The 14,169-nt window shown below is 40.5% G+C and overlaps 2 protein-coding genes and 1 long non-coding RNA gene across 8 annotated transcripts in view; 1 reads left to right on the top strand and 2 right to left on the bottom strand.

Moving 5' to 3' along the window:
- Nucleotides 1-1,784, bottom strand: part of LOC106936425 (V-type proton ATPase 116 kDa subunit a isoform 1-like) — a 33,107-nt gene extending 31,323 nt beyond the window's left edge. For 2 of the 6 annotated variants that reach the window (XM_015017432.1, XM_015017430.1), the window contains exons 1-3: nucleotides 1,641-1,784; nucleotides 777-933; nucleotides 570-648 (exon numbers count right to left, since the gene is read on the bottom strand). In XM_015017432.1, coding sequence (XP_014872918.1) covers nucleotides 570-648; nucleotides 777-893 — 196 coding nt within the window. In that variant the 5' untranslated portion in view covers nucleotides 894-933; nucleotides 1,641-1,784. Of the gene's footprint in view, nucleotides 1-569; nucleotides 649-776; nucleotides 934-1,253; nucleotides 1,367-1,449; nucleotides 1,583-1,640 lie in introns of those variants that run through there. The other 4 variants (XM_015017431.1, XM_015017426.1, XM_015017427.1 and 1 more) reach the window with 3 other exon arrangements.
- A 605-nt stretch (nucleotides 1,785-2,389) lies between these two features.
- LOC106936430 (uncharacterized) lies at nucleotides 2,390-3,625 on the bottom strand. Its single transcript, XR_001422132.1, has 2 exons — nucleotides 3,309-3,625; nucleotides 2,390-3,215 (listed from the first exon to the last, which is right to left on the bottom strand). It is a non-coding gene; the product is annotated as an uncharacterized LOC106936430 (long non-coding RNA).
- Nucleotides 3,626-4,449: 824 nt separating this feature from the next.
- Nucleotides 4,450-14,169, top strand: part of LOC106936429 (polymerase I and transcript release factor-like) — a 23,306-nt gene continuing 13,586 nt past the window's right edge. Inside the window, exon 1 of the mRNA XM_015017439.1 lies at nucleotides 4,450-5,518. Within this exon, the coding sequence (XP_014872925.1) occupies nucleotides 4,988-5,518 (531 nt within the window). The 5' untranslated portion in view covers nucleotides 4,450-4,987. The remainder of the gene's footprint in view (nucleotides 5,519-14,169) is intronic.

The raw sequence follows: 14,169 nt of genomic DNA on the forward strand, positions 1-14,169 counted from the left end.
CTCTCAGGAAAGGGGCAAAAATTTAACCAAAAAAATTTTTTTTCCCGGGGCCAAACAAATTTTTTTTTTTTTTTTTTTTTTTTTTTTTTTTTACCAGCAACACAATTCAAAGGTTTCAACTAGGGATTTATGTATGTAGAAGACAAAAAAATTAATTGTGTTAACATTATTTAATCAAAATTAATGGGTTAGAATTTCAGCCTTTTAAAAAACAACTTTATTTCTCATTTTCTGGTGTAAATCAGAATAAGTTTACCTACTGTCAATTAGGATTATCAAAATTATTCATGTTTGAGATATCTATGTCTTTCATTACCTTCTAAAGAGTAGTGTGTGTGTATATATATATATATATATATATATATATATATATATATATATATATATATATATATATATATATATATATATATATACACACACACACACATATACATATGAACTAAGATTACTGTGGCTAGTATATTCAGACATATCTGGCTGATACTATTGTAACTTTCTAATTCAAAGTTGAATTTCAGGTTTCAGATCTTAATTAACGAGAGCAACTCGGTGTGATCTTTACTCACTTAGCTTCCTGTCCATCTCCTCACATCTTCTCACTTCATTCACAAACTTGCGCTGGAATACGTTGACATCTGGATTCAGCTGTGCAACACAAAACAAATGACATCTCCATGACAAATGATTATCACCAACTCAGTCAAATGGAAATGCTAGTAATGTCTGAAACGTATTCATTTATGTGGAACAGGATTTAGGATTTATGACCGTACATCTCTGAACTGGACCATGCCCAGTTCTCCCAGCTCGCTGACGCAGCAGTAGGCAGCCTCAGATTGGAGGAAGAGCTGGGCCAGTGTCATCTCTTCACTTCTGAACAGTTCCCCCATGGTGACCGTCACACACCAACTCAGCTACAATAGTGACACACTGAGAACAAGGAGACTGGAGTCAGCAAACTAGAAAACACAGCTCAGATACATTCAGCCACATCTTCTTTCCATGCAGTGAAAAAACAGAATGGAGGTACAACTAAAAAAACAGTGTAATCGAACTGAGTTTGTCAAACATACTTTTATTACGTTTGTTTAACATTACAGCTTGTTAAATGATTTACTTAGATACACTTAATTCGATTACAAGAAACAAATTATAATTGTTTTTTACGTTAGAATTCCGTTCAATTTTTTTTTTTTTTTTCAGTGTGAGCTCCTGATGATCGGACCGGTTCTGAAAACCAGAACCTGTCCCACAGAACCCGGCATCATGGCCGCCTGATGTCCCAGCATCCCTCCCGCTGCAGCTCTGCCCTTCAGCGCTCAAGGACGCCATGATGCTGCAGCCTGCCATCCTTATCCTCACTTCGGCGCACTCTCTCACAATTCAGAGATGGAGAATCAGGTTAGTGCGCTGATTCTCCATCAGCGCACTAACCGAACCTCATACCTGGTAAAACCATTATAGTTGCCGGTATTTAGGACTTCAGCTGTCGCTGAGATAGAGGGTTTTCCCTCTAGTCTCCATGTAGTCACTGTGTTCCGACACAGAGGAAATATGTGAGTGACGCACTTCCCACGGCTTATTATCTATGAAGCCCCGAGAATGTCTGACGCTAGAAAACAGCTCGAAATACTCACATGTATCAAGCTTCCCAGCCTGAAGATCCCACCAGCAGCTCCGGCTCCAGGAGAAGCGGCTCTTCCTACTGCCTGTCAAGACGTAAGGGATGCTGGATGCTGGATGCTGCTCCGCTCCGCGGGACGTTAGGCTGATCCATCAGACCGAGCGGGGAGGTTCAAAATAAAACCACCAAGTGTTTATATATATATATATATAAATTACCAGTCATAAGTCTAATATTTACCTCCTATTATGGTATATGTATTCATATTTATTTGAACACATCTGAGTATTATAACATTATTTGTCGCTTCCTGCTGAGCGAAACGATGCTGGCAATAGATCAAATTTAGAAATTATTTTATTTCGAAAATTATAACCGGAAAGGAGAATTGATTTATGCAGTTCCACACAAACTGTAAATAAATAAATAACTAAATAAATATTCAAACACCTGCCAGTTTATTAGGTATACCACGTCAGTTCCGGGTTGGACCCTCTCTGTGGGCCCAGAACATCCTGAGATCTTTACAGCATTTATTCAACGAGATGTCAGAAACATTCCTCATACATTTTGGTCCATATTGACTTGATAGCATCACCCAATTGCTGCAGATTTGTTAGCTGAACATCCATGATGAGAATTGTTCCTCCACATCCTCAGGTTTCTTCGCTGAGATGTGGTGACATGATGGTGAGTTCAGGACACAAACCTGGTTTTGATCTTTATTCTGCTGGAATTGATGGATCAGAGGAAGGGTCAGGAATGGACACGGTCACTATCAGTACTCCTATGGTTTAAATGATGCTCAGCTGGTGTGAAGGGGCCCAGAGTTTTCCAAGTAAATATACCCACACCATGATACCATCATTATCCTTAACTATTGATATAAGCAGAGCTGGCCCAAGGCACAAGCAAACAAAGGTCCCCCAAGCCACATGGGGCCTCCCATACAGACTTGCATTTTAACACAGATCTCAATTTTTACTTTTATCGAGGATGAAAATATTAATAAATTTGATTTGACACTTTCAGCATAGATAGCTAAAAAAAAAAACTAATTGGCAAAAATGCAACGGAATTGGCGAGTTTACTTTGTAAAAGTATACTTTGTAATCATCTTTACTGTCATGTCGGGTGTGATACGATAAACCCACATGCAAGAACACCGGCAGGAGAACAAGAAAAGTTTAACAGGTTTATTGTATGCAGGGGGAAAAAACTGGTTCAAGCAGGGGGCAGCAGCACCAACAGCACAGGGTGTGGTGGTAATAGTGACACCTAGGAGGGAGTAGAGATTCTGGGTTTCAGTTTCCTTGGTCTTCGCGGGGGGAGCGTTTGCTTGGAAGCGTCGGGTCCTTAACGGAAGGAAGGAGCAGCGCTTGACTCGAGTCGGTGTGGCGGCGTTGGAGGATGGACAGGTCGGTCAGGGCTTGAGAGCGTCTAAGCGGGCGGTTTGCCAACGTGAGAGGGTGGAGATGGATTCAACGGTCAGCTTGCAAGGGGACTCGGGCATCTGACGGGTAACTCCCGCCAGCGTCACGAGGGGCCAAGGGGAGCGGACGTCCAGATCCGGATACTCGGGTTAAGTCTGCAAAAAACAGAGATCAAAGGGTCGGATACTCGGAGAGCAGCACTAGGGAGACACAGCAATAAAGGAGAACAAGAGGGGCCAAGAGAGTACCATAACTAGTCAACAATCTGGCGTTGAAGTGTGGCAGACCGCTTCTCTTAAGCTGCAGGTAAGGGCGTAATTGCCAACCGGCGTGAAGATGACGTAACAGGTCCGTCCCCCGTGCAGCCGTCTCCAGGACTCCATCTAGAGGAGAAAACCAACCCCAACCTCCACCCAGAACCTAACATTTACTGTTTGATTATTGTGTTACCATAGTTACAATCTGATCCTACCAATTTAATCTATTCTTTGTGTTATAGCTCAGTCTGATCATAAATACATATCAGCAAATAACAACCAATTATCAGCAAGTTATTTCTGCTGCACCGAGATGGCTCTTTGTGTACAATGAGAAACAATGTAATCATCCATCCATCCAGACTAAAGACTTACTGAAGCTGTATTGTGAAACAGTTCAGAAATGCTCCTAATACTTTCAGAGCATTGAAATACTTTCTGATTTAAGTCTCTATTTTTTTAACATTACTTACTAAATAAAAGACTAGTCTTGTCCAAACATTTCCATATAAGAGTTCCAACCTGTGCAGGGTTTAAAGCAGGACACTGGTGAAGTATCATTGAGCAGTTTTGTGGAAGCAGAGAACTCCCACTAGGTTTGTGAAATACTGCAGCAGACATTTTCTAAGTTGCCTTTTGCCTTATTTCTCTGGACTAAAGTCTGCTTTTCATAACCTCTGTGTGATGAGGTACACTCAGACCTAAGGAGAATTTAGATAGACTAATTAACCTTCCACAGTCCAGAAACAGTCATATTTCTGGACTGTGGAAGAAACAGTCATATTTCTGGACTGTGGAAGGAAGCCGAGGTACCCAGAGAGAACCCACCAAGCAAAAAGACCCTGAGCCTGGAATTGAACCCAGGACCTTCTTGCTGCAAAGCAACAGTGCTACCTACTGCACCATTGTGCAGCCCAGCTTCTGGATCTGAAAGCAAAAAAAAAGTGTCTGATTCTTCTGATATTCAGCATTTTACAGACTGTTTCTGCATTCAATTTTATTTAGATAATCTAAGAGCTTAGGTTCCATTTGATCAACACATTGACACCACAAGCGTGACCTTTTACTATAAAACCACTGCTTGTTTTAAATTTGAGTTTGTTTTGTCTTTTCTTCTCACTGGTGGCTGTGGTCCATGATGAGTCAAGCCCTGCCTTGCCTTTGTAGAAGGAACTCTGCAGGGCATGAAGAAAGAAGAGGAAACGAGAGCAGATGTGGCCTAACATTCCTCCTGAGTTGTGCCCTGGCTTGTATCCCAGCATACTGCTGCAGCTCTGCTAGCTGTTCCAGCCATGTCAACAGCACAAAGGCAGACCAGGAGGGTGTGTCGTTAACTCATGGAGAGGTTGAGTCTTGGGAGGAGATAAAGGAGGAGCTTGAGCAGACGGGGGAGTCCAGTGGAAAAAGGGGCTGGAGAGAAAATACCCTGCAGGCTGTAGTTTGATGCTGGGGTTTTCTGCCACAACTCTTATGTGGTGACATCCAGCACTGCTTGTCTTCTTCTCCATACGGATTTGAACTTGTGGAATACAGAAAAGCATTAAAACGGGCTGCATGCTGCAGAAAAAGGAGAAGTAAAGAGCAAACGAAAAAGAAGAACCTGGTGTGAGGGCAAGAATTTAGATATTTGAGAAAGCTTAAGCAAGTTTCAGCTCCTCAAATTAGTCAAAATGGCAACCATGGAAGCACTGGAATCCTCAAGTGCCATGCTGGAGCCTCAGACCCTGACTGAAGTCTCCGACGATGAGCTCAATTTGCCAGCTTCTGATGAAGAAGATAATGCCCTTGCTGCTGCCAAGAAAGACCTGCATGTCATGGGCACAGAGGAAGAGACGAACGAAGACAAGGATGAGGTGCAAGCGTCAGACACGCAAGTAAATGGCGTGATGGTTCTGTCTTTGCTTGACAAGATCATCGGCGCAGTGGACCAGATCCAGCAGACCCAGAGCGGGCTGGAGACCAGACAGCAGGAGATGGAACGCACGGTGACCAGCATCCAAGGAGAGCTGACCAAGCTGAGCAAGAACCACAGCACCACATCCAACAGTGTCAATAAGATGATGGAGAAGGTGCGCAAGGTCAGCATCAACGTCAAGACCGTCCGAGCAACGCTGGAGAAGCAAGGCGGCCAGATAAAGAAGCTGGAGAACAACGAGGCAGAGCTGCTGAAGAGGCGCAACTTTAAAGTCATGGTGTACCAGGTGGGAGAGTGTTAGCATGCTTTACTGAGGTTTCTGAAACATCAGGCTGTTTGTCAGAGCCTGACATGAGAAATGGGTGTGGCACACTGGTGCACTGAACAGAATGATGAGGAGCTGATACTCTGGAGTCTAGTTTATGTAATAAAAAAAAACTGATTCAGGTGTGGTTTATGAAACAGGACAAGGTTCCTGAAGATGATCCCACTTTGTTTTCAGGGAGGGGCTCCAGGTTCTCTGCTGTTACCTGAAGCCCTTCCTCTGCACCTTTAAAAATCATGAAGCACAGAACTAATTTTAATATGACATCCAAGTGTGTGCAAAACTATTAGTCTGCAATAAGCTCAGCAAGAACTCACAGAGAAGAATTACAAATGAAACCCATCATGAGCCCATGTTTTCTCTCACACTTTTTCTCTTTAATAAGTGATTTGTTTATTTAAGTCAGACTTAAAGGTTGTTATGACTTCTGACAGATTCTGGCACTTTGTGTGGTCAGACAGAATGCAAACGCAGATTTGGGTGTGTATGTCTGTGTATATAGGTGTGTGGGCGTGTGATGGGCGTGCTCCCAATCTGAACACCCCCACCCCTACTCATAACTAATAAGTTTGTACAAAGTGCATTTCTCAAAAATTTATATAAAACTCAATGAGATCGTTTGTCCTATATATGCCCCAAGAACATTAAAATGAAACGACAATCTGCATCTTAAATGATGTGATGACAGTTTTTCTTTTTTCAAGACAGGGTGAACCGTTTGTGAGGGAAGCTGAGGGAAACCCAAACTTTTTTTAGACTGTGAGTTCATTGCGTCTGTGCACACATGCATATGTTTGTGTGTGTGTGTGTGTGTGTGTGTGTGTGTGTGTGTGTGTGTGAACTGTAGTGCAAGAACATTCAGAGTTTCCAACCTTGACTCAAACATCATGGTTTGGAACTCTCTCGCTCTCTCTGCCTCCCTCCAAGTCGCTCCAGCAGCTAGAGCACATTTCACATTAGGTAACAGACTGACTGTGAGACAGAGTTCAGCATTTCACTGTGCCCAAAGTTTCTGTAAACTGACACGGCAGCATAAGACAGAATGTTTAATAAACTGCAGATGAGCAGGGAAGAGCCTTAAGGCTGAGAACAACTCAATAACTTGACTGTTTCTCAATCTGTGAACGTAATAAATCTCCTCAAGACTGGAATCTAATAAAGCTGTGGGTTTCTAGTTTCCAATGCAGCCTATTTAAAACATCCAATAGTCAAAAAACTATAAACATTTGGGGATTTTGCTAGAGTTAGGCTCTGTGGCGAGGCAAACTCCGCCCCAGATGCTTGTTGTGGGCTCCCTGACTAACTCAAAACACTGAGTTTATTTATGGTTGCCAGAAAACAAAGAATTCATCATCATTAAATGTGCTCGCACACGTGCATGCATGTGCTCGCTGCTCTGCTTTCAATTTTATGTGCATTTTTTTTATTTCTTTAGAAAACACATTGTTTCAAAATCCAACTGGTATGGAAACACATTCATCACCAGAGGAACGTTCATCTTTATAAAGAATGATTTAGACTCATGATTGCTCCCTAATACTCACTAAATGTGGAATCACTAAGTTGATATGAACACTGTTGATGAACCTGTTACTTACTTATTTTAATGAAGACACTAAATAGCCAGATGTTATATCCTGTGTACATCACTCCTGTCTCTATAGCTTTTTCTCCTCATCCCTCTGGAAAGCTCATAGTTGTGATTTCTGCCTTGATACACAAACATTTTAAAAATTAACATTTTATTATATAAACAGTGTTATATACCAATGCTAACCGTGTTCACAGTTCTTTTTAAGAAGAAGCCAGAGAATGATCTGAAGTTTCCTCTAACTGAACTAGCAAAGAGCCCCTCCCTTTCTTGTGACTTTTCTCCCAAACACAGCCAGTTTTTGATATGGGCAGCAAAGGCACGTGCCCAGGGTGTCATGTGACACTTTATTAAATAAAGACGGACCTCTGAATATGACTTGATTTTACTTAAACAGGCAAATTTGTGTCACTCCTGTGACTGTCACACTTTAAATTCCCCAAACTGACACACAGAGACAGAGCAGAAATATTTGGGACAGGCAACTATTAACGCTGACTTTCACTGACTAACTGTTACCACTTAATCCAAAATGCCTCCTGGGTATTTTTGAGGATGTTTCACCTTTTCAGTTGGTTTGTAAAGAATTTACAAGAGGATCCTGTAAACCAAATCAACTCTCTGCTACTGTAGCACAGTGTGGTGTTATTTATCTCTGTTTGGAAGGAGGATAAAAGTGAAAGGTTAAATGAAAAAGAAGAGGTGTCCAACTCTGCACTGGGAGTGGATGGGTGTGTAATGATGAAGACCAGGAACCATATTTAGACAGCTGACTCATAGCAGAGGAATTTCCAGCTCTCTGTTGTAACCACTTTCTAACAGGTCACACAATCAAGTCCTCTCCATTTAAAACATTCGGACTTTGAAGTGAATTTTACCTTTAAATCAGCAAGTCTTAAAGGTAAAGACTTGACTGTGATGTTAAGTTTTCTCTGTTATACTCTTCTTAATTCTAGCCAATTTAAACTGTATTAGGTTCTCCTGACTTGCCAAGCTGTGGTTTGATTATTTTTCTTTTGAAGAAATCAGAAGAAATTTTATAGAAAATGCAAGATGAGACTAGTGTCCTTATCAGTAGTGGATTGGGAGGACAGGAGAGTCACAGTGAAGTGGGGCTTTGGTTGAGTTTCAAAGTCAAAATTAATATTTTTTGCATAAGCAAAGACTCAATTTGGACTGATGCACAGAAAGTTTGAAACTCGAACTGGTCTTGAGGTCCAAGACTTGAGTCTTATTAATGATCTTTATCTTATACAATCAGAAGGTCAGGTAAGCCTGTGTGTAAGTGATGCACTGTATTATGTTGTCATTTCTAGCATGGGGCACCTTTACTGTTTAGCCCTGATAAAAACTATTTCAGACTTTGACTCAGAACATGGCTTCCTAACAATCTTAAAAATCACCTGACTTAGAATAACAAATAATAGTGAACTATAGTAGAGTAAAGGTTGGGACAATGTGACCACACGGATTAACTACATCACTATAGGGGCAGAAATGAAAATGCAGCGGGTTATTCTCTTTTTATTCAGTTTCTTTCAAGAGACATGCACATTGCTATTTTGAATACTTTAGCACTTTATTAAAAATGGACTCACAACAATTGTCTACATGTTGAATTAAATATCAAAACATTAAAACTTTTAAGATATATCAACAAGCATAAATAAATCTTAAGGTCAAACTGTACAGGTTTGGATTCCTAACCTACAGCATCACAGGCTGCAGGAACAGCAGATGGTTTGTATCTGAGGAAGACCTGAGGCTAGAGTTAGATTCACCTTTCAAAAGATTTAGACTTGAGTTGGACTGGCCTCTCAAAGATTTTAGAGTTGACTTGGATAGGTAACTCGAAGACAACCCCTAATTAGCCAATAGCTAACTAATTGTCTTTATATCTATGTTGTTGTTAATAAAGCTAGGGGATACATGAATCCTAGAAATGCTGGTTGATACATATGCCTCTACTGGTCTCCTCCTCTTGTTAGAGGTGTGGAATTTACAAATTCTCATTTTTTTCCCAAGAAATATGGTACAAAAGTGATGCTTATCCAAAACTGATGCCAATGTCCAGACAAAAACAGCAAGTATTTGTCTGCATGACAAACGCAGGTTGTGTGGGGAGCTGTAGTCAGGTCAGTAATGGGTGTGAGTGGAGATTCATTACTGCAAGTTGTGAGAACATGTATTTAGAGCTGCCCACTTGTGATCAGATCAACACAGATAAGCAGTGAAACCAGGTGTGAACACGGTACTTAATGCTTTATCACTGACACGGACAAGCTGCAGACTGAGTTCGCTGCATTGTCAGCTGACATGAATGTGGTAAGTGTGAGAGAACAAAGAAAGAAACACTCTCTTTATAAACCAGAAGATCAGGGTCTGAAATTTTATGTAAAGCACATTTTACCATTTCACCCCCTGAACAAACAGGCTGCATTGCATTTAAATTCATGAAGGCTTAACCAGAGCAAGTAGGTCTGTTCAGCCCCATATATGGACATTTGAGACAGAAATGTTCCTCCCCCATTTTAATGTGCAGGATTGTAAAGGCCATTGTTTCAGCTGAGTGAGTTACCATGTTTACAGTAGGCAGAGACCATGTTGACATGAAGCATCTTTGAATAATAATAATTGAAAATGGCTCGTGGAAATAAAGAAGAAATAGTCGAGAAACATGGAGAACCTGAAAACGAGGTAATAGAAGAGGCAGAGAGTGAGAGAGAGAGAGACAATCTAAAAATAGCGATTGTTGCATTCTTGTTTGATTGTGAGAAGGAAAGGACCTTTAGATTGTGTTCCTGTTTGGTTTGGGAGATCCAGTCCACGGATCTGTTCATTAAGAAGATCACTGGCTTGTACATGATCTTGTTGGATCCTTGCAGATATAAGGTTTTTTAGGTTGAAAGGATCCCATTTTCTGCTCGACACTCTGTGAGGTATAACTGGTTTCAGATCTGAAAAAAAATACACAGTGAAAGAACTTTTGAGGACAGAATGACAGGAAAATCATCTGGTAATCTTTCGCTGTGTCTTTAAATGTTAAAATGTTAAAAGTGTTATTCCTGTGTGGATGCATCACTTCAAGCAGACATCCACAATCTAAGCAGCCCGAGACTGTACGTCACACAGGCTTCACAGACTTAACAATTGGTAACTATTTAAAGAACATTCCAATCCAATTCAATTTTATTTATATAACACCAATTCACAACAAATGTTGTCTTGAGGCACTTTACAAAAAATGCTTTCAATTCAATCATATATACATTCCGATTGAAACTAGTTATCAAACAGTACAGTATGCTCAATTATTCAAAGTAACTTAGTGGCTCTATCTAAGGAAACCTAGTGAATGCTGCAAGTCAATGCATTGAGTCATTGACTTGCAGCATTCACTCCTTCCTAAAACTCCTTTAGGAACCAATAAAAGTATAATGAGTTGACTCTCTTAGTACGTTAATAATGGATCCTTGACATAAAAATGTCCACACTTCTTAACTCCTACCACCTGGTGCGTATACTGTAAAATGAGGATTGTAAGATTGTTCCATTGTTAACAATGAAGATTATATTGCTGATCCAGAAAAAGGCACTGCTGTGTTTCTGTTTTTGACCAGCTCCATAGCAACCTCTCTTCATCCTGCTGAACATGCTAGCTGTGTGGTAGCTACATTCTTTCTGTGCAGATTATCAAGCAGTTGATGTTGTACAAGACGGATGGGATGAATCTCTGACACTTCACTGAGCAAAACATATAGGGAGCAACCAGCTTTTCCATAAGTGAAAGAGAGACAGGAAAAAAACAACAACCTTGCTGTGCCTACTCTCATCCTTTGCCAGATTCAATTATTGTCTTGGTTCCATGACCCTCTCCACCATGTGAGTTCAGTTAGGGTTGAATTGCTTCTTCAACAGAAACACTTCTGTTATTTTCCAAAACAAACATTCTTAGAAAAAAAAAAAAACCTGAAAGTAAAATGAATTTTTTTTTCCCCATTCTGTGAGCTTGGATTCAAGTTTATGGAGAAGGAGCGTTTTTTTATGACATATAACTCTGCTGTGATTCCCCTCAGCTGATTACCTTTTGTTGAGTGTTGCACTTTGCAGGGAGCCGGTGGTAATATAAACATCTTGCTGTAGTAAACAGATGGGTATTCATCATCAATATACAATATCAATGAACTGATTACAACTGGCATGTGTCACAGTGTTTGGCAGACAGTGAACTTCCACGGTGGCCTCAGAGGGCTAATCTGTGCAGGCTGTGGACATCAGTGGAGTGCAGACATAACAGCATTGTACGGACGTTTCTGTAAATGAGTGAATGGGATGGATGTAAACACAGCCCGGATCATAAAGGACCTCTGTGTGTGTGCACTAATAAAAACAATAGTTACAATATAAACACTGCAGAGCGCAATAATTAGTCAACTTGCTTCCTGTCGGATCCTTTGGGGGGGACAGTATTATTATGTCTCCTAGCAACAGTTATAGCAGCTCATGTTTTTAAGAACTTTGCTGTTGTTTTCAAGTGAAAAACAATTTTCATCTTCACATCATTTAAAGGCGCTCTGTTTTGGGGGGATGAAAGATGAACACTTGGTTATTAAGGGACAAACTTTGAAGTTTTCACAGAGAATGCGCTGCAGCTTTGTCTCAGTGTTTGAGCACCTGTGTGCACAGGCAGCAGAGACACCATTCAGCTTTGTTTGGGTCCATTGCTAGTCATATAAGCATTTGTTCTCCCTTTGCAGCTCAGAATGCTGCAGCATCTCTGCCATCCTCCAGGTGAGTAACTGGAAGAACCACCCAGATAAACGTCATTTACATGACTAGAGCTTCAGATGATGCCCTTAAAAGATTTTAACGAGGAACATCGTGGTGGTGGGTTAACTCCCTTATGAGACGACTTGAATTTATGTCAACATCATAGCTGTAAAATTTTAAAATATTTCCCCTGAATGACTGTTATTTTACTGGATTCACAGACTGGACTGACTGCTGAACAGTCAATGAGCCGCTGATGTTCCTGTAACAGCTCACATACTCTAAATCACAGGAAATATATTACTATTTAAAGTCTAATATAGCAGACATTCATCTGAGACATATTTGCGGAGTTATTTCAACTGGATTTTCTTCTGAAACAAAAATAAAGAGGAAGCAAAGAGAAGTTTTTCAAAGCTCAGCGACAGAGATTTGAACTCCTGGAACAAATGACACCTTAAAGTGACAGGATATTCCACATGTTGACATTTTGTCCTTTGATTGCACCATTTTATGTCACAGAGACCACAGTACGTTCAATGAGCGCCAAAATTGCAATAACAACAAAATAATAATAATAATAAATAAACTATACATTAGGGAGAAATAAACTCAAGTTACTTTTTGTAGCACATTTTAGCAATAAGGCAGTTCAAAATGCTTTACTTGATAAAAACATAATACATTAATTACGAAACAAGCAAAGAACATTATTACATCATGAAAGAAGATGATTGCATTCTTTTCAGAATCGAATTTAAACCAAGGCAACTAATCGTGGAGCAGAACGGGACATTTTGATACTTTTCTATATAACACAGTGAAATCCATAGAAGTTAAACTCTAGACAAAACACCTAATCCCACAATAACTATTTGACCCAGTGGTCATCCTTTGAGTCATAACAGATCTTTAGGGAATTATGTAATTTTAAGGAATATAGAATAGCTGTTATGTTTAAGCAAAGGAAACACTGTAATGTGCAGCAGGACTGCAGCCAACAGGAGTGGGAAACCCCACTTTTTTCCGTCTTCATAAATCTCTCAACATCAGTTTCCATTGTTGCTAAAAAGAGAAAACACAAAGGGTTGCCATGGAAATGTCCAGTGCCATCCCTTAAGTTAATGCCCAAATCTCTTAGTCAGGCATGGAGAACTGTAAACAGAGCCAGGAGGCACAAAGAGGAGAGATCGGCCTGCTGGCCCGCTGCCAAACTTCTGTTGATTTCCTTCTTGTTCAATCCAGCAGAAAGTGTTCATGTTCATCTTGTGTCATGTTTCATTTCCCTTGGTCTCGATGGAAAGTTACACTCATCATGCCCATGTTATTAATTTTGCAAACATTAGTCACATGAGAAAATATTTCTGTGTGGCTCTTTGTGATTACATTTGATCTGCTGATGTGTTTTCGCTTGAGAGGACATGGTCAGAATACCAAGAAAATAAAGTGTGCCATTAAAACGGCACCATGTGATTGTTAACAATGGCAGGCTGTGTCTTGCAGTGAGAGCTGTGTGCCGTTTCTGCACACATACGGTATGAAAACCGTGGAGTTACCTCACACATTTCTGCAGACTTGGCACACTTTGATCCTGTGTTTTCTGCTCCTTGATAAAAGTTGATGAAGATCTTACATTTAAGACAAAATAGATTTATGATCAGAGATGCACCATGGATAACAGCTACATGCAACAAAAGCCACAAAAAAAAAAAAAAACAGGCACTTTAACAAACTCTTATATTTCACCAACAAGCAGAATCCAGAGGATGTTAGAAAAGAACTATAATAGAGCAGAGGAAGAAGAAGGCTGTGTTTAACTCCAGCCTGGTGACTCATTATTTCTTTCTTCCCTTGGGGACTTGCAGCATGCCATCACTTTATATAGTAATCTCTTGCTCCCCCTCTCTGCTCTCATCACTCTGATTAAAGGGGACCAATGGAAAGAAGAGATGATTAGGGAGTAAGTTCTCCTAAGTTTTACTCATGACCATCATACTCTTTCCCATGCCACACAAAAGAAATGGACTCAATGCACACACACACACACACACACACACACACAGAGCACAAATCTGGTCAAAAAGGGAGTTTTATGTTTTTTTCCACACTAAGAAATAATCCTGTAAATTTACAGTCAAATACTGGCAGCTATAGACGCCAGAAGTTTACTGTAAATGCACAGTAGCTCCCTGCCCGCCGGCCCAGGGGGGGCCCCTGTGGGGGAAAGGGGGGGAGACCAATTGGGGCCCCT

Source organism: Poecilia latipinna, unplaced genomic scaffold (genome assembly GCF_001443285.1).
Source record: "Poecilia latipinna isolate Pla-1442-1.1 unplaced genomic scaffold, P_latipinna-1.0 Scaffold2141, whole genome shotgun sequence".
NCBI classification, from domain to species: Eukaryota; Metazoa; Chordata; class Actinopteri; order Cyprinodontiformes; family Poeciliidae; genus Poecilia; species Poecilia latipinna.